The sequence below is a fragment of the Xiphias gladius genome, chromosome 23 (assembly GCF_016859285.1).
Source record: "Xiphias gladius isolate SHS-SW01 ecotype Sanya breed wild chromosome 23, ASM1685928v1, whole genome shotgun sequence".
Taxonomy (NCBI): Eukaryota; Metazoa; Chordata; class Actinopteri; order Istiophoriformes; family Xiphiidae; genus Xiphias; species Xiphias gladius.
This window is the reverse complement of record NC_053422.1, coordinates 8,904,851-8,923,398: the sequence shown is the minus strand read 5'-3', so window position 1 is coordinate 8,923,398 and position 18,548 is coordinate 8,904,851. Positions and strand designations below refer to the sequence as shown.

General features: G+C 38.3%; 1 protein-coding gene across 3 annotated transcripts; it reads right to left on the bottom strand.

Moving 5' to 3' along the window:
* Nucleotides 1–1,571: 1,571 nt before the first annotated feature.
* Nucleotides 1,572–12,982, bottom strand: LOC120785772 (integrin alpha-6-like). 3 transcript variants are annotated; one of them, XM_040120680.1, is made up of 25 exons: nt 12,696–12,982; nt 12,481–12,602; nt 11,809–11,888; nt 11,448–11,718; nt 10,846–10,965; nt 10,433–10,646; nt 9,371–9,567; nt 8,737–8,825; nt 8,500–8,627; nt 7,847–7,936; nt 7,688–7,752; nt 7,051–7,196; nt 6,547–6,693; nt 6,292–6,413; nt 6,007–6,163; nt 5,328–5,411; nt 5,169–5,248; nt 4,997–5,071; nt 4,598–4,700; nt 4,319–4,495; nt 4,114–4,215; nt 3,455–3,565; nt 3,162–3,266; nt 2,759–2,884; nt 1,572–2,068 (listed from the first exon to the last, which is right to left on the bottom strand). In XM_040120680.1, the coding sequence occupies exons 1-25, from the start codon at nt 12,869–12,871 to the stop codon at nt 1,982–1,984; spliced, it is 3,174 nt and encodes a 1,057-aa protein (XP_039976614.1). In that variant the 5' UTR covers nt 12,872–12,982; the 3' UTR covers nt 1,572–1,981. The 3 variants fall into 3 exon arrangements, 2 of the variants coding, with proteins under 2 accessions (XP_039976614.1, XP_039976615.1); XR_005706641.1 differs by lacking the exons at nt 1,572–2,068; nt 2,759–2,884 and having other exon boundaries at nt 3,257–3,266; nt 3,455–3,588; XM_040120681.1 differs by lacking the exons at nt 1,572–2,068; nt 2,759–2,884; nt 3,162–3,266; nt 3,455–3,565 and adding an exon at nt 3,743–3,831.
* Nucleotides 12,983–18,548: the final 5,566 nt, after the last annotated feature.

The window sequence follows — 18,548 nt, the reverse complement described above, 5'->3', positions numbered from 1 at the left end:
TTGTAAAATGTAAAAAAAAATTTTTGGCTGGACCGTATCTGCAAGACCAGCCTGAGGAACACCAGTGTCCATGACGTACTGATGAAGTTACACCATTAGTCGGCCAGCTGAGGCTTAGAGTTTCCCCATTCGCCGTTGCCCTTTCAAAATGAATGAAAAGTTTCTATTATGTCATCAGGGGGGCATTTACAGGCAGTGTTGCCAACTTAGCGCCTTTGTTGCTATATATACAGAATTTAGCGACTTCTTTTTTTTCAAAAAAAGCACCTAGCGACAAATCTATCGACTGTTTGGACAAACAGTAGCCAGAGTCGCCATTATTGCCCTGCGAGCATGAAGTTGGGCTTTCCCTCTGTAGGCACACCTCTATATGTGTCTCATTCAATTGACCACCCGGCAGATGAATAGACGTGAATGAGCTTCTAACTTTCTCTCTGAGCGATCATTCTAAACAAATGATCATAAATATGACCAAAAACACAGCGCAGCTGTTGTCTTCAGCTTATGTGTATGGTGATTTTGACTGATGACATCGCGGTTATAAAAGCAGGCCATTAGCAGTGCAGAGCAACAGCTTCGGAAATGGCTTGGAAGCGACTGCTGGTTAACATGTAGTTGTAATGGGCCGCTTTTCAGTCACTGTTTCATATTTGTTCCGATGTCTGACAATAGAAACAGAAAAACATGTAAATGAGGACAGCTTCATTGGGAATTTGGCTGTATTAAAATGCTGCATGTGAAAGTACAGAAAGTAGGAGAGAAGCAACCAGATAAAGGGCGGAAACCGGATTAAACTAGGCAGAATGCAAATACGGCACAATGATGTCATGAATATGCTAATTAGCGTATTGTTTCATCCAGTGATATTTAGCGACTTTTCGAGCAGGCTTTAGCTACTTTCCATAGAAAGTAGTTGTTTACAACGGTTGCACAACAGTTTTCAACTACGTCCTCAATTTCGCACAATGACCATACGCAGTCCAATCGTATTCTAGGTTTTGACTTAGTCTTGTTAAAGATGAAAGTCAGTTGATACGATCCCAAAAGAGAACAGAGAAGAGAGATGGAGAATATAAAAAGAATGTATCGATGCTGTAAAAGGACACTTTTCTGTTGAATGAGTAAATTGTGAAATCCAGTTGGTTGTAACAGAAATTCACTTGTAGTCAAATGGGCCATTGCACCTGTACAATACAAAAATAGCAAGAGAAGGGCTTCATTCCAAAATCAATTATTAATTAATCATATTAATTTCTGTCAAAAATATAAACTTTTCATTAATCGTTATGTGACACAGATGATCTCATCCTCTAAAATGGCACTCCTCTGTAAATAATCAGTAAAATATTACCTTTGACAAGTGATCAAAGGTGGATATCTCATTTTGGAATGAAACCCTTTCAAGATACCAGGGACCATGTAAAATACTTCACCACAAACACAGTATTATGTTGCACAACTACAAATGAAAAAAGTGTTTCACAGTATTTCAAAAGCAACAGTATTGTAATCGTGTGTGCTTTCGATGATCAGCAGTCAGATTAGGATATGGTGGCTGCAATATTTCCATTGAATTTCAGGTAAATAGTTCTTTAGTATGACCTCTCATCCATTCCCACTACTCGCACGTTCCTTCATGGTGAAAGTGTAACACAACTTTTTTTCATGTTGTAACAATTTTTTGGTATCAAACAAGTGATATTTTCTGCTTCATTAAAAAAACTGAAGAAAAGTATGTTGATGTCTTTTTTTTCCCCCTTTCTTTATTTTTAAACATGTGGTCACTAAAAAGTATCTACATTTCAGTTGTACCTTTACAATACGTCTGAGTTAAATTGCACAAGATAAAAAAATATTTTTAAAAAAGTTCTGCATCAGATATGGCCTTACAAATCATCACGTATCATCATGTAATGTAATTCTGCACTGTTAGTAGTATATCAGCCAGAATCCGACTCTTATCAGCCCTCGGTTTCTCCTTTTAGCCTTTTAGAGGAGCAGTTTCTGTCTTCGGATCGCCATTGTGTGAGGGCTTCTTGTTATGTGTGAGGCAGTCGACGCATTTATGCTGACAAGGACAGAGAATAAAGAAAGGACGATCAGTACGTATCCTGTGGCATGCAAAGTAAATCGATTCATAGTGCGTAGTCACAAATAACTTGCATATAACATCACACACATACATCACCAATACATACAGTATATTATACAAAATCTGTACTTGTATTTCAGCCTCCCTTGAATGCTTCCACATTATGAGGCAATCAACACATGTCATTTTTTGTACTGTATGAAATGTGTAATTTACCACATTCATTCTACTGCATTAGTCTGAAATGAGACTTTATAGGCCACCACAAGTAAAAAATTAAGCAGTTACTTCTTACTTTGGAGAAACAGATTGTAAAAATATGAAGCTGCAACTTCAACTGTTTTGCAAAATTAACTGGAACGTACGGCGTCATTTCAAACTTACATCACTTGTTGAATTCTTTTGCAGTACCTTGTTAAAATATGATTGCATACTGCAAAGTTTTACTATGGATGCAGAAATCAGAAAACTGAATGATTCATTTGATTTGAATTGATGTGTTTGTACACAAAACGTTAATCTATGAAATGAAAAATGTCCACAATTTTTAATACTTGCATACGTGGAATAGCACTAATATTTTACCAGTTATTCTTGCACAGGTGGTTTACCACAGTTTTCAAAAAACAAACAAAAAATTATTTAGAGATTAATAAAGCCTGTTACCTTCCACAACAAGTAGCCAAAAACCGCCAACAACAGGAGCAAAGCAATGACTGTTAAGAAGATTATCCACCAGGCAACTTTGGTGAAGTATTCAGTCTTTCTCTCAAGAAACACTGTCAGTTTTACCTGTGGACAATGATATCATTTCAGCGGGAGTCTTGAAACACATTAACAAGTGAATAATGTACAAACTCTAAATCACCAATATACGATACAAAGATTTCAGTGTATGGATTGCAGGATTACAAGACCCCATTGGTTACATATATGCCAAGGATCTTAACCTTACCCTGAAAATTTAAATCATTATCTAAGCACAAAGGGCAGATAAAATATATACAGTATAAACAAAAGTTTTCCACAGTAAATCACCGAAATCATTTTTCGGCACTTGTGGATTTACCTTTGTCCCCACCTTCTCCGACTTAAGTCCAATATTCTCTGGGGAACCGGTTAAACTGAGGGTAGCATCCACAACAATGTCAAGATAGTTCAAAGCGCTGTAATCCTACATGGCAGAGGCAAAATAAATGATTGAGTAGTCTCATGTTTTATAGTTTTGAGCAATGATGGACACGCTTCAGGCAAGCCACAAAACTAAAAGTCAGTTTGAATATTTCTTGGAAACAAGATCCTAAAGCGACTAAACTGGGGCATTTTCATTACTGTTATCTGTCAGAGCAGAAATTGTATCACCTCGGTAAAAGTGGTGTTCCAGAGTTGTGAATGCAGAGACATCACTGCGGTACTGTCCAGACCCAGCAGGGGGCAGCGTATCTCCACACACCTCAGTCCGTCTGAGCAGGTCTGAGGCGGAGGGGACAACAGGCCTGGGGTCACATTCACAGATAAACAGATGCTAATGTCTTCCCGCCTCCTAACTCTGCCCTGTTCTCCGTGAATGCCTTCTTCTCCGAGCAGACCTCCCCTTCACCCGGTGCAAAAGTGCAAACAAGCCAGTTAAGGTTCAGGTTCTTGGTTTCAACCTTTGAGCTTCATAATAGTTGCGAGGAGCTGCTGCAGAGTACTTGCTAGTCCAAGCCTTCTCGCGTTCCTTAAGCCTCTAAGTATTTCTGAACAAAGTCAGGACATCAAAAATGATTTTTTTTTTCTGCTTCTCTGCATTGAATGGCTTCCTGCTTCCCCATTTTCCCCCATGTGCTACGACTGTTTTGAAAGCTTACTTTCTAGTTTGTAACCATGCTAGTGAAATGGCTCTAAGGATGGCAATGTCAGTCTCACAATTACATTTTGTACAGACATTCATGGACCCCAGTAGATAAAGCCTAATGACTTTGGTGACCCACTAGCATGAATGTAGCTTCTGTTTGGAGCTCTGACTAATAGTTTCTTACCAAGGTTTTGTATTTCCTTCTTGTTGGAAGAAATGGGAACCAATCAGTAGAGAGGGCTTCATGTTCAGCTTCACGCCTTTTCCTTGAGGGGTCAGGCCAACCCTTGATATCAAACATTATCAAGTTACAGGGGTGGTTTACAGGCATAACAACGAAAGAAGAAGAAAAGGTAAACAAAAAACCGAAAGGTATAGGTATTTATTACCTTCACATGTTTAAGTGGATTGACTTCGTTTACCGGTGAGCAGGAGACAGACTGCACACCTTTGCTGGTGATCCGAGTCAAGTACAGAAGCCATTTTCCCACAGAGTTCTCCTTTGGCCAGTAGATGTTAAGCGACGCATTGGCGAAAGATTTCAGTGGTCTGCCCAAATTTGTTATCTGAAAAATAGGAACTAAGCAGTTTCATTGAACCTGTTTGTGTGAGAAAGATGTAATTAATAATTTGAATGCAATTTAAGGAAGCAACAGACGGCGTCTCACCCTAAATTCATATTGAACCCGGGTGCCAATTTCATCCACTGACTTTATGGCACTTTCACCAATAAGGTTTTCGCCAAGTGACACTTGGGAAGGCCTGGCCAGTCTAAAAAAACAGAACAAAAATCAAAAACCAAAAAAAAAACTAACAGGAAACCCCAGACTATTATGAACTATATTATTTGACATTTTCATCCATCAATCCAAAGCATTTAATGCAATTTTTAAGCCCAAATTTATTGCCAATAACTTTAAAAAAAAATCCTTTTGTGTATTTCATTGCAATAAAAAATTGGGGTTCTTTATATCTGTGTTGAAATGAAGATTAAAATAACAACAATAAAAGCAGCAACATAATGCAGTCTAAAAAGACAATAAAAACAACAGTCAATCAGTGCCTACCCATATACTTGCAGCTCCAGTGCAAAAACCACTTTGGCTAATGCCTCAACTGGTTGTATGGTCTGCACACTTGTCCTACATCACAAAAAAAATGAAACCTGTTCATTCATAATCATGTGCAGCCCGCGGACCAATAACTAGTGCCGGGGTTCACAATTTTCAGTCCACTTACGTTTCAAGTTGCAGCGTGACGTTGACGTCTTTTGTCCTCAGTGAAATGCTGGACGTTGTGAGTTTGACATAGAAAGTAACCTGAAGGGAACAAAATCGTCAGACAATACATGCAGATGGTGATACACACATGTGGAGTAAAGTGAACTATGCTACTCACTTCAGCATCTCTTTGGAATGGGTTTCCCAGTTTACAGTCTATCAGTGTTCCTTTGTGATTGGCTGTACAACTCACTTGTGTTTCCTATGGATACAAATAGACATATGGTATATTCACATATACCAATGATGTATATATATATATATATATATATATATATATATATATATATATATGTGTGTGTGTGTGTGCAGATAAATAACTAAAAACAGGGAAATCTGACTGTATTGGAATAAAAACAGAAAATGTTTAGGTAATCCTGACAAAGACATCGTGTATTTTTAGTACACAATGCAGCCCATATACAGATCCCAAAAATGTCATACATCAACTTTTTCAAACCACAGTTCTTTCCTCATTGTTTTTTTTTATTTTGTAATAGCCTTTCCATTATATATATATATATATATTTTTTTTTTTGCACAAGCTTTTGTTTACTTTAAATTCATGTATATCTGAGTTTAAACATTAAAACATGTAAATGCTGGTAAAAGTGTGTTTGTATACGTGTAGATGACTTTCAGTATATATCAAATCTAGGATAATGATTGTATTTTTAATATGCAAAAAATTATTGAAAAAGGACATTCTTTCCTGATTGGCTGATATTTCACAATATCCGCAGTAGTAAATGTTTTTACATATTTTTTCTTCCACCACAGAGTTTTTGTATACTCACTGCTGCTGCACTGTAGACAATAGAGGAGTAATGAAGAGTATCTGGGAGCATGATGATGGAGTGACTCTGGTGTGCGTCGTCCCCGTTTCTGTTAGTCACAGTGATTTCTAAGGCTATGTCTTCATTGGAGGGAGTGATCACTGCTACACCATCCTCTCTAGAGACATGACATAACCCCAGATGACAATGCACTTTGGGGATAGATATATAGGTTTGGATCAAATGTACTGCTTTGTTTTGTTTTTGAGTTTGGTTACTTTTGGTTTTCCTTTCTTGTTGCCTTACCTGGCCAGTGACTTGAAAACATTTTGATCATTTTGTGTTTTTATGGAACAGAACTTGTACTGTAAATCTAGGTTACTTTGGCAAATCTTGTCGCTGCCACAGCCCTTATTTATTAGGATAATCTGTGAAAAAAAAAGAAAAAAAAACCCAGAGCAGAAATTTTCTTTAAACTATACAGCTTCTTAAAAGTGTTTAACTCACACAGCTTTGATGACAAAGAGGTACACAAAAAGATGGAGAAACACACATTCGCACCTCTGAGACAGTGCTCTTCTGCTGGTAGAGGTTGAGGACAGGAGAAACGTTGGGCAGATCTGCACTCGTCCTGGTTGTCTGACCGGAGCTCCACAAAGACAAAGTGACAGAGACGGGGATGCTGTGCAGCCTGTCTTTGATATCACGCTGGAACAGAGGAGTTATATTTTGGTTTATAATGCCTGCTGCCTGGAGTTTGATGGGTCCATTTAAGGGGCAATTGGACAGTAGGCCATTCTCACAACACACTTTTTGATTTGACGTAGTAGGGATAAGACAAGCGTTACCAACAACATTAACAATGGGTCCGTTCAATTCAAGTGTCCCAGTTAGCCTTGAGAGTGTGACAGTGAGACAACATGCACAATACCAGGACCCTGGAACTGAAGCAGCCAAATTAATTAATTTTACTTAACTTTATTTTACACCTGTGTTTAATTTTTTTTTTTTTTTTTAACAAGACATGTAAAATATCTTTTGTGAAAAAAGCCTATGAGACAGTACCAGAAGTTGGAGCTTGGAGTCAGTGCAGATTTCTCTCCCTTGTCCTGGCAGCTCCAGTTTTCCTTGAGACGAACCCAGAAAGTCGACTCTGGGAGGACTCCTCGATTTCCTCCTCTCAGCGTCACCCTCAAAGGTGTAGTTGAGCGCTACAGAGGAAACACATGAGATTATAAGTGTTACTGATATTACAGCTATGATTATTACCACAACTGCTGTTAAAAATCTATTAATACTACCAAACACATTGCTACTACTACTATTAGTATTTGTACAACAACCTGTGCCCGCTGTTACCAATACTACTGTTACTGCCACTACTCTAACAACTACTGGGCTACTAATACCACTGCAAATACATTTTTGATGTGTTTTCATTATAAATGTCAGTTCAGTTTTGAAAAACCTGACCTTGAGTGTGACTGAGTGTCTTTTTAGCAGATAGTCTAGTCAGGCACAATCTTATTCAGAATCATAATCAACTGAGAATCTAATTTTCACCAAAAAGCACCACTGTAGGCTTTAACTTGATGGTATATCCATACATTTTCATTTACACAGACATTAAGCGCTACAAAATGCAAGCGAAAAACCTTCGGTTCAGTGTGAAGAGTTCTGAACTGGCAATAAGGAAACTCACTCAGTTTGGGGTCGAACGATGCCGGATGTGCTGTGTAGCGAAAGCACGCCTGAACTGCAAAATAACTTCACAGAAATTTGTGCAAAAAGCAACACTGGATCAAAAGCCAATCAGCTTGAAGTGATATAATTTTACAATTTCTGTTTTTGTACATTTTACCATGTGTGTTTATCACATTGTTCCGTTGTGATGTCTATTGCACTTGGTGTCACCTTTAGAGAGCTGCTGACACTGACCACTGGCCTTGCTCTGTAACAGAGGCAACGAAAATGACATAGGTTGAGTACAATTACTGGTTTGACATTTATTATGATAAAAAAAAAAAAAAACAGTTGTAAGAAAAGCAAGAAACAGTGAAACAGAGAAAAAAATGTTTTACTATGTTTTGGCTCTGACAAAGCACAACGAAATTGAGAGATAACACCATGCAGTGTGTGGACATCGGATTACCTTGTAATGATGCCAATGATATTTATTAATATAGCCTCTCTAAAAACAGAGTCTACACAGTGCTTCCCAAGATGCAAGAATAGATCTATAAATGATTGCAAAACAAGAAAGTAAGTATATATTGAGAAAAAGGTCAAGGGAAAATTGTCATAAACAAATCTGAACATATTAACAACAAGCATTGGTAAAAAGATTAAAACGAAAGCTATAAAATGGGGTTTTAATCTGTAAATCTGTTCTGGGCAATGTTTCTTCATAAACAAACATTTTGATTGAAATGGGAACCTGCTGGACTGAAAAAACTATTCAAACTGATATATTTCTCTAATCTCTGAGTGTTTGTGCTGTGTCTGTGAAATTACCTGAAAACAAAAACAGAATCTGAGAGTGATCCAACAGCCAAATCAGGGTACTGATTCTCATCCACATCCAAGTTTCCAGACAGAGAATATCCAAACAGATTAATTGTTTTGGATCCCGGTGAGAGTACCTGAAGATGGCAAAATGTGAGAATATAATATCAAGGTCTGGTCTTGCTGTCTACATATTTCAAACAGATTTGAAATGGTGACCTTTAATAATGAGCCAGACCACCAAACCTGTGCGGGTTTTATGTTGACACCATCTGATGAGCCACAGTAGAGATATACCCGACCAGAACCATCATATGGTGCCCCCACAGCAATATCTGTCAGGAAAAAATTAACATTAAGACAGTGGGACAACAACATACATTAGAGAAAAGGATAGTAATTTACCAGTGTGCTCAAATTTCCTTGAAGTCTGTTTCCAAAAAAAAAAAGTTCTAATGGGAGTCAAAAATGCAAAAGAGCTTTCTTTTGGATGCAATATTTAAAAAGGTTTTAATCTAACCACATAACCACATAAGTAATGTGCATAAATGCAGATTACTTCGCATTTGCGTGTTCTAACCTTCCTTCATTCAGGATGTTTTAAAGCTTTAAAGTTGAAACTATGAAACTGTTGAGAGAAGCAATAAGATTTCCTTCCTGGCCACTCACAGGTTTTGCTACTACACCCTTACTTGGTCCGATATGACCAGTAGCTTATGGTGGCTGACGTTAGCAAACTTTACCATTATCCTGCAACTGCCCATTGTGGCCTCTAGAAAAACAGAAAATTTTGCGTTTGAATTCAAAACGAGTTATATTCTAACTGTCTACTTGTCCGTTTAGTCAGTGGATGATATATTTAATATTAAAACATCACAACCTCCATAACCGTCTTGATTGATGTCTCCTATGTTTTCCACTGCGAGGCCAAACATGGAGTCTCTATGTCCAAGAAGCTGTGTTGGAGCAACCTCCTCCCAGTTTTTTCCTTTGTTGTTGATATAGATATAGACTGCTCCTCCAACCAAATCATCTTTGACAAAGAACTCCGGTGCTCCTACAGCAAGGTCCTCCCATCTGCACACACCAAAAGAACACCATAGGCGACGAACACACTTACAACAGTCTCATAGTAAATGCAACAGAAACAGGGAGCCATGTTTGTTTTGGGAGAATGCTTAAGGAATGATATGAATTGTTTAATAAAGGTTCTGTGATGTAGGTTGTGTTACTGCTTGTGCAATTCAAAGTGCCAGCATGACAAATCCCTGAAAAAAATGCAAATAAAGCAGTGATAAGTATATGTCAACAGCATAAGTTTTACAGCTCTGTAAAACTCAAGCTGCCTCCATGAAAGAGGCAAGGTTTATTCCACAACATGAAAGAGGAATGAATACTGTAATTGCAAATATGTTTTGTTTTTTCATTTATAATTTTAGAGCCTTATTAGTATGGATGAAAATACAAAAATATAAAATTGTCACACAGAAAGAAAGGATGGCAAACCGGCCTTTAGATGTTTGGGGTAAAAATTGTGGTGCTAGAATCCTCTGGGGGACAAGAATGTGGTCAGCAAATTCAATGGCAATCTGCCCATTAGATTTGGATATTTTCTGGTGTGTGAGTGAAAATAAATCATCAGGCTACATGGAAGGTCAATGGGCTCACTAAAAACTTTAGTATTCGTTCGCTAAGGACCACTATACAGTACCTCCAAAACTCATGATGCTGATGCTAGTGCTGATAAAAGGCCACGGACACAATAAAACAGGAGGAAATATCCATAAAAAATGAATGTCGTTATCCTAGGATTTCACTTTGAACCAAAGTGTGGGATGGACAGACCAATATAAAGATTGTCCTAAGTGTGGCATCCTTAAAATATCTTAATAGATTTCTGAGCTCTGGTTTTAATGGACACTCAGCTCTAAAGTAAACCCACCTGTCATCATTGAAATCTACCACAGCCACATCGTAGCCAAAGGAGGAGGCCAGGCCTGGACCAGAGAGGACTAACTCCACAGACAAACTTCTCTTTGCCACTGGATCGGCTTTAAGAAATGTCACCTGGCCGCTATCGCCTCCTCGGGGTGCTCCTGATACGATGGTCAGCTCACCCTTCCTGATCAGGGCCATACCAGAGTCAATGGAGAATCCTGGACAGCAAAGAAATGAGGCTGGATTATTAGAAAGTTATGCTTCATAAAAGGAATATGTTAGAGTTTTATGGTGCTTCTAGATATGGCTGAAATCTGAAATCACATCTACCTTTTAGCATTTCATTAACCTTTAGATTTATGAAGAAAGAGGAAACCTTTATTACCCCAATCGACTCTGACCAGACAAGAAACTGACCCAGGTAGCTGTTGCTCTGGAGAGGAATGAGCTTCGGGTTAAACAGGTCAATATCCCCAGTTTCACGGGGATCTTCACCCAAGATGTCCAGGTTGTCCAAGGGCTCCAGGTGTACAATTCCTGTAAAAAGCATCACAGAACAAAATACGTGATAACAAAACTTAAAAATTGCTTCACCATATGGACGACAACACTAAAAAATTGTAGGTCGGAAATATGAATAATTTAATGGTTTAACATGTAAACGTAATTGTAATTAATGTCACTTTGAGCTTAAACAACCAAAAAACTATTTAAATGATGTTGACTTACTTAGTGCTTATAAAATATAATATATATAAAAATATTTCTTATTCTGCAGAAAAAAAGCATACTGAGCATTAAAGATATTACAAATATTGTAAGGTTTTATGATCAGAGTGCAATTCCACAACAATAAAGAATTAATTTTAAACCTATATTTTATCTAGGTTTCATAAAATGTAATAAAAGATTAACAAAAATATAAAATAAACTAATATCCAAGGCATATACTTTACATTGTTGCTTATTTTTGCTGATGAAACAATGATCACCTGAGCTGTGGCTCAGTTTTTATTTACCTTTCCACTGATAAGCACCAGGTGCCCCAAACAACAGTGATCTGTTGTCCTTTGCAAAAGATGCTCCGTGACCCTGCTGGCAGTATGCAAACCATTCGTGGTTCTTGTGACGTCTTGTTAGGTGCTCAGAATCACAAACTACCCTCCTCCAACTCCTCTCTTCCTTCCCGACCTTAAGGTCATCTCCTAAGAGGTAGCACTGACCCGTCACCAGGCGAGGGACATTCACACTTGGGCTCGGGCTCCACTGCTGGTATCGATGAGCACAAGTCTACAAGCGAAGAATGATAAAATTACAAAAGCTGTTGACTGATTTATTCTATTCTGATTTTATTCTTTCAATGTGGAGGGTGTCGCTTACCATTACATTTTGACCAGGGCCTTGACTTGTCACTCGAACTCCCATCCACTGGCCGTTTATGCCTCTACTGTCGAGGAACTCTAGAAAAATAAACAACCTGAGCTGCGTAGAAGAAGCACTGAGATCCTGCACTTAAAATCCTACTTGGGTAAACTGCTTAATATAATTTAGTCCAGTGGTTCCTAATTTAGAGGTCACATGATAAATCTGAAGGGGGGTGAAATGATTAATGGGATAAGAAAGGAAAAAGAAAGCTGCTACACAAATCTGAATTCATTTTTTTGGACTTCTCTCTAATCTTTGCTTTTCTTGTGAAATTTTGGATAATTTTGTTTTTTTTTGTACGGGGCCAGAAGCCAAAGAGATTGGAAGCCACTGGTTTAATCTATAACTATGCATTTTTATTTTACAGTATTATCAAGTACGTGTTTAAGGTAAAATCTTAATCTGTCAAGTAACTGGTATCTTCAGCTGTGAAATATTATAATATACATATACCATATTTCCTTCTGAAATGTAGATGAGTAAAATTATAAAAATATCATGTTGATGTAAAGAAGTAAAGTACCTCAAAGTTATACGGTACTAGAGGAAATGCACTTTACCTTCCATAACTGATTACAAACATATTAAGATAACTCATGCAATTTCAGATAAAATAAGCAGACAAACCTTCACTGTTAAACTCAATGGGCTGACAGTGCTCAGATGTTGTAGTCAGATCACACTGGTAAACAGCACCTGTAACATTCACTTGGTTCTGGTGTTTGGATCGTGGAGCTCCAACCAGCAGTCTGGGGGGAAAATGCCTCAAGTGGTAAGACACAGGTGCAGAATTTGATTACATTTACTCAAATTTAAATCAAATATCTATTATTTTCACTCACAGGTTCTTTCTGGAAGGGCTCAGCTGCTGGTGAAAGGCTACAGAAAATCCAAACAGGCTTCCTGGATCTCCATTTTTCTGCAGCACATTCTTAGTGTCCAGGTTAAAAGCTGCAACATCAAGGGTTCGCAATTGCCAAACACTGCACAAATACACCATGATCCAATGCTTTGCCATGATTAAAATATGTAATCTGCTCTCTTTTTGCCATACCCCAGCTTTCTGAGAGCATTGGGGGAGTGTAAACTCTTATAGAAAAGGGAATGACCCTAACAGGTGCTAAATGGCTCATTGTAGACACAGGACAAATAGGGTGTGGTGGTGAGAAATTTATCTTCACATGTGGACTGTTAAACTGGACTGTAGTTAATATTTACCACTTCCTGCTTTGATGAAAGTCAGATTTGAGAGACAGCCTGTGAGCAAAAGTCCTCTCTGCTGAATGTGTGTCGACAGTTAATCATGGCGGAGTATTTAGGAAATTAGGTCAGGTCATGTTGCCTTTCACCAACGCTGCAAAAAGCAGTGCACGTTTCTGAATATCCCGAGAACTAGTCTGACATCGTCTTCTGTGAGATTTATTGGGCACCCATGACGACCTCATGTACTAAAAAAAAAACCCTGCTAGTCATCAGCTCATTAGTTTTTGGGGGTTTTTTTGTAATTTTCTTGTAATCCATCATAAATGACCTTACATACTAAAAAGCAAAATCAGTTTTCTCTCACTTTCATTTGTCACTGGGATTAACCGAAACTTCTGCGGTTTCACATGCTGACAATTTAGTGTCGGCTTGATATATACACAAACCTATATAACCGGGATTTTTCCTAATTGAGCAAGACTCTTCAATATATTTTTAAAGCAGCACACCAAAGGTCAAATGAGTCCCCAGTGCCATTTTTGTGACTTCAGGATTATGCGTTTGGAGTTACTTTGTGTCTCTAACAGGTTTTGAAGATGAATAAACACTCATTACCAGGGGTTGGGGATTGACCCATCTCAGACAGTGTTATTTAAACTACTAACACAGTAGGAATAGCAGAGACCGGGTTTCCACGGGTAAAAGCAGCAATTTTTATTTAAAAGGTATCAATGTATGCTTAAGACTAGAGTTGATTAAAGGAAATACATCATCTCGACGATAAAATGTTAAAGATTTATAGGGTTTTTATAGGTAAACTAAAGAGTCAGCTTGATTCAGCTCTGGCCTGGGACAGAGAAAGAAACCAATATGCATATAGGTAAAACCTCGGAGCGGTTAGCACTGCAAGAAAAAAACAGAAGACAGTTACACACTGACGAGAGCCACTGAATGGGTATTGAAGAATGATCTTACATGTTTTACCACAGTAGTAACCACATATGTTCAATCAGCTCTCACTCAAGGCAGGGATAGTCACTGAACTCTGCATAAAAACACCTTCTGTTAAAATAGGTGATTGGGGAAGTTGTGTTGTCAGAAATGCAGTATATCCTACATGCCAAGGGGATGCACAGGCAGGCAAAGGAAGACAACGTTAAAACATTAAAATGGGGGAAAAACAAGGTACAGGTGTCTTTGCCAGTCTGAGAATTTGCCTGATGTACATAGTGTTGGGAGCTGCACCTGGTGCCTATTGGAGCCTATTCAGACTTAAGGAGGACTGACCTTTAAGGTGGACCAACTAACACTGCTACACACTACGCATTATAAAATGTCGATTTTTACAGTCAAGCCCTGGGACATTACAGTTTGCCTAAGGGGATATTAAAAACGTGCCACCAGGCGGCACCAGAGTATTTGGTTGAATTATGTCGGGCATACAGATCTTCAAACCTGCTGTGCTCAGTGCAGCAATAATAAAAATGAATTTATTTGAATTATGCCTCTGTTAGGCTGCGCTTGGCTGGCAAATTCTGGCAATCATTTTGTATTTTGAAGTAATATTTGTAGCATAAGCGGTAGTTTCTTTTGTAGTTACGGTAATTGTGGCCTTACGGTCGTTTTGTTGCCAAAACTCCGGAAAGTAAGCATAAAAAGTCTCAAGCAGCAGGGACCTGTAACTTCACTGAGACCTCTTATAATGAAACAAAATGGTGACTGAGTCACTGTAGTGTTTGGTTTTGGAAGAAACTAAATCAGGGCAATTGGTGAACTAAGATTCATGACACATACTAAGAAGTTGTTGGTTTGAGTTTGGCTCATACTTTCTGTTCCTTTCTATCCGTATGATTTCCTGCCTCTCTAAAATGGATGTCTGAAGAAAGAGAGCAAAATGAAACGACATAAATTTCATACTGGGTGTTTACTGATCTGCACGGTCTTTACTGTCTATATGACTAAAGCAGGTATAATAAGTAAAATAATGTAGTAATTCACGTCAGATTCTTTGGTTGATGCTTTCACACACAAATGACACACACACACACACACACACACACACACACACACACACACACACACACACACACACACACAGTGAAATGGAAAATTCAGCAGCAGTGTGGTTGTGTGGTCAGAATCCACAGGGGCTATTTTTAATTTAGTTACCTGCCTTCATATTTCAGTTTCAGGGCAGGGGGCTACCACTTTTTTTTAAGCAAGTGTAAACACAGTAAAACTGCATTATTATTTTTCGACAATAGTAGCTTACAGGAACAGATACAAACACACACACACTCCTCTCCTATGATCCAACAGTTATGAGCCATTACTTACTGAGCGTTTATAGTAGCAGTAGTCGGGGATGTGGCTCCCTCCCTCACTAGTTGGTGAGTGAGAGGAGAGTGCTGCTCAGTCAGTGGTCTCACCAACGTCTTTGTTAAAGATGCAGGGGACTGAAACGGATGATCTTTCGCTCACAACACCTTTTTTTCCTAACCTTTAGGTTCACTCAACTTTCCACTTTTTGTCGGCAAAAATTAGACTTGCGAGCCTAAAAGGGCACTTATGGACTTACCGCACATTATATTATTTCATTAAAGTTCATTAAAGTATTTCAAAAAGCACTTGCATGGAATTAAAAAGCAGTCACAATATGAGGAAGTTGAAGAAATAAGTTCCGAATTTTGGGAAATACGCTTATTCACTTTCTTGCCATGAGTCGGATGTGAAGGTCAACATCAATCTCGTGTCCGTACTGTAAATAGGACTGCAAATATGACAGTGCTATAAATACTGCATGTCTATAAAACTCAAAGGCCATTCGGTTAAACCAAGCCTTGATTGCTTTGAAGATTGGATTTTAGTGCCCCAAACCCACCTCTGATGAACCTGGCCTGTATTCAACCTGGCTGGTAGTATTGTTAGTCTTATCTACTCAACCACACACTAGACAATGCTCTGGTGGGCTGAAAACCTGATGCTCAGTTAGCCAGTGAGTATCATCATTTGAACCACCAGTAACATCAAGATTTAATTGGACCTCTGATTTAGGACTTTGATCACATAAACCTTAAATGTTTCATATTTGACCATAAGAGATCATGACAGATTTTGTGATTATTGAACTTACCGGAACAATCCCGGAAGGCAGACCTCAAAGGTCACGGAGGCTTCTAGTACATAGCTACATATCCTGTTGATGACCACAGTCATGTACATTCTGAGTAAGCTTGCCGGGTGTCTGTCAGAAGCAATGAAATAGCCAGCCACAGCCTGCATCTCACAGCTCAGCTACTGCACGTGGTTTTGCTTGTTGTTTTACAGGCACTGCGTATACCAGAGTACTGTGACACTGAAAAAGTAAAAGACCGTTTTGATACAAACTGTTTTTGAGGAGTTACACAAAAGATATCATTTCTGAACAATAATTGTTTCCAAAGCTTTTTTGTTCGTCCACAAATGGCTGCCGTTTGCAGTATTGCCATGCACTGATTATGGCAAGAAGCCATTAATCATCTCTTGTACATTGAGACATATCCTTACCTACCCATTGACTATTTAATGCTTTAATGCTTCTATTTAATGCTTCTTTCTAGATTTATTGTTACAGAATAGTTGATGATCAAGCAAATGGGAATGTATTTTCAGAGAGAGAAAAGACAGATTGAAATGTGTTACTTCAGACCGGCTCAGTTTATGTAACATGTAGGCAGTGTCTTGCTTCTTTCATAGTTCTTGAGATGAGAAGATGAGATGTCTGCTCTGAAGCTGTAAGGCCCGCCAACGGACATGCGTACGTCAAGCTTTGATCATGAAAGCCCAATATTGGCTGCCTGTTGTGCTTTTAGGTGTGTGGAGGAAGGAAGGAGTGTCACAGGTCTATGTATTCATTTCTTACTCTCTATTTCAAAAGGAATCCTCAACATATTAATTTTATTTACTGTCCTCTGGAGAAAAAAAAAAAAAGAAAAATACTTTTTTTTAGATTTCACCAAAAATCATGAATCTTCCCTAAACTTAACCAAAGTGCTTTTGTTGCCTAATTAATTTTATTTACTGTCCTCTGGAGGAATGTGATTGAGTTCTACAAGGACAAAGTTCTATTTAGACAACATGTGATGCGGCAATCGAGTTTTCCCCAAAAATCTTTAGTATTACAGGAAGGTTACTTGTAAAAGAGTTCCCAACACACTAGTAGTTTCACTAACTATTGTTAGGTGGATACTCACAAATTTCACCAAATTCACATGAGATGAGATGATGAAGAGAAGAGAGATTGCTTACAAGATGAAAGTCAAGAAGCAAATCAATTCATTTTTAAATAAACATTAACATGTATGTTAAACTTAGGCCTTTTTATCTTGCTCTAATAGTTTCTGTTTTTGGTCATGTTTCTTCCGACTTGTGTTACATGCTACATGTTACAGTTTTTTGCGGCGGGGAAGCCAATTGGGGGTCATGACCTTTCAACTCCTTCTGGTTGGTCAGTCTGCATGAAGAGGGGTAGAATCTGCGGGACAATGGCGGATTATATCTTTCCAGTGAAGTGATTGATAATGTTATCAACTTAATAACAGGACTAAGAGTCTATGATAATGCTAGCAGCTCTGTGAAAGTGTGTTTAGGTAGATGCTAATGTCAGCATGCTCAAAATGACAAAGCTAAGATGCAGATGTTAAGCATATAATGTTCACCATCTTAGTTTAGCACGTTAGCACGCTAACATTTGCTAATTTACGTGAAACACAAAGTACAGCGGGGGCTGATTTTCATTAGTTTAACACAAAGATAATAGACAAATTATTTATTATTTAATTTCAACCTGATGGTGGTGCTAGATGAGGAGTTAGAGAATCACCAAGATGATTATAATTCATCCTGAGGGGGACATGGATGCGTGCACCAAAATGTGTGTGTCGTGGCAATCCATTCAATAGTTGTCGAGTTATTTTACTCAGAACCGCAAGTGTCAGATTCTTCGTGGCACAAGCGAAAAGTCAAGGGATCACCACGGTTGTCACGATTCATTATCTTGGGTTCCATGAGTATCTGCACAACATTTTCGTGCCAGTAGATGTTGAGATATTTCACTCTATAAATGAAAGCTTTGAGAGGAAAGGTCAGGGGATTCTCAAAATGGGTAGGATGCATTCTGTGGGCACCATCTGTCTAAAATGTAATGGCAATCTGTCCAGCAGATTTCAGTCTGGGACAAAGTGGTGGGCCGACTGACTGTCCAGTATTTCCACATCTAGAACCATGCCGCGGCCATGGCTAAAAATACTGTGTCAGAGGCCCAGTCCTACTTGGGACATTAACAGCTTTTGCTCTACTACTGAATTTATTTGATAGGATATTAATTTTACTAATGCTTTCCACAAAAGTTTTTGAAACTAGTTTCAAATATTGTAAACTGCAGATTTTGTTAGTACAAAATGTTTTATTATTATTACATTTTTAAAAAATGTTAAATTTTGTTCTTGGTGGAC

Bases quoted from the DNA above. Each gene is read 5' to 3' on its own strand.
- LOC120785772 (XM_040120680.1), bottom strand. From the start codon at position 12,871: ATGGCAAAGCATTGGATCATGGTGTATTTGTGCAGTGTTTGGCAATTG. The intron at 7,937-8,499 runs GTAATTTCACAG...CCTCTGTTACAG, and splicing joins GATTCTGTTTTTGTTTTCAG to AGCAAGGCCAGTGGTCAGTG. The intron at 3,267-3,454 runs GTGATACAATTT...TCTGCCATGTAG, and splicing joins GGAACACCACTTTTACCGAG to GATTACAGCGCTTTGAACTA.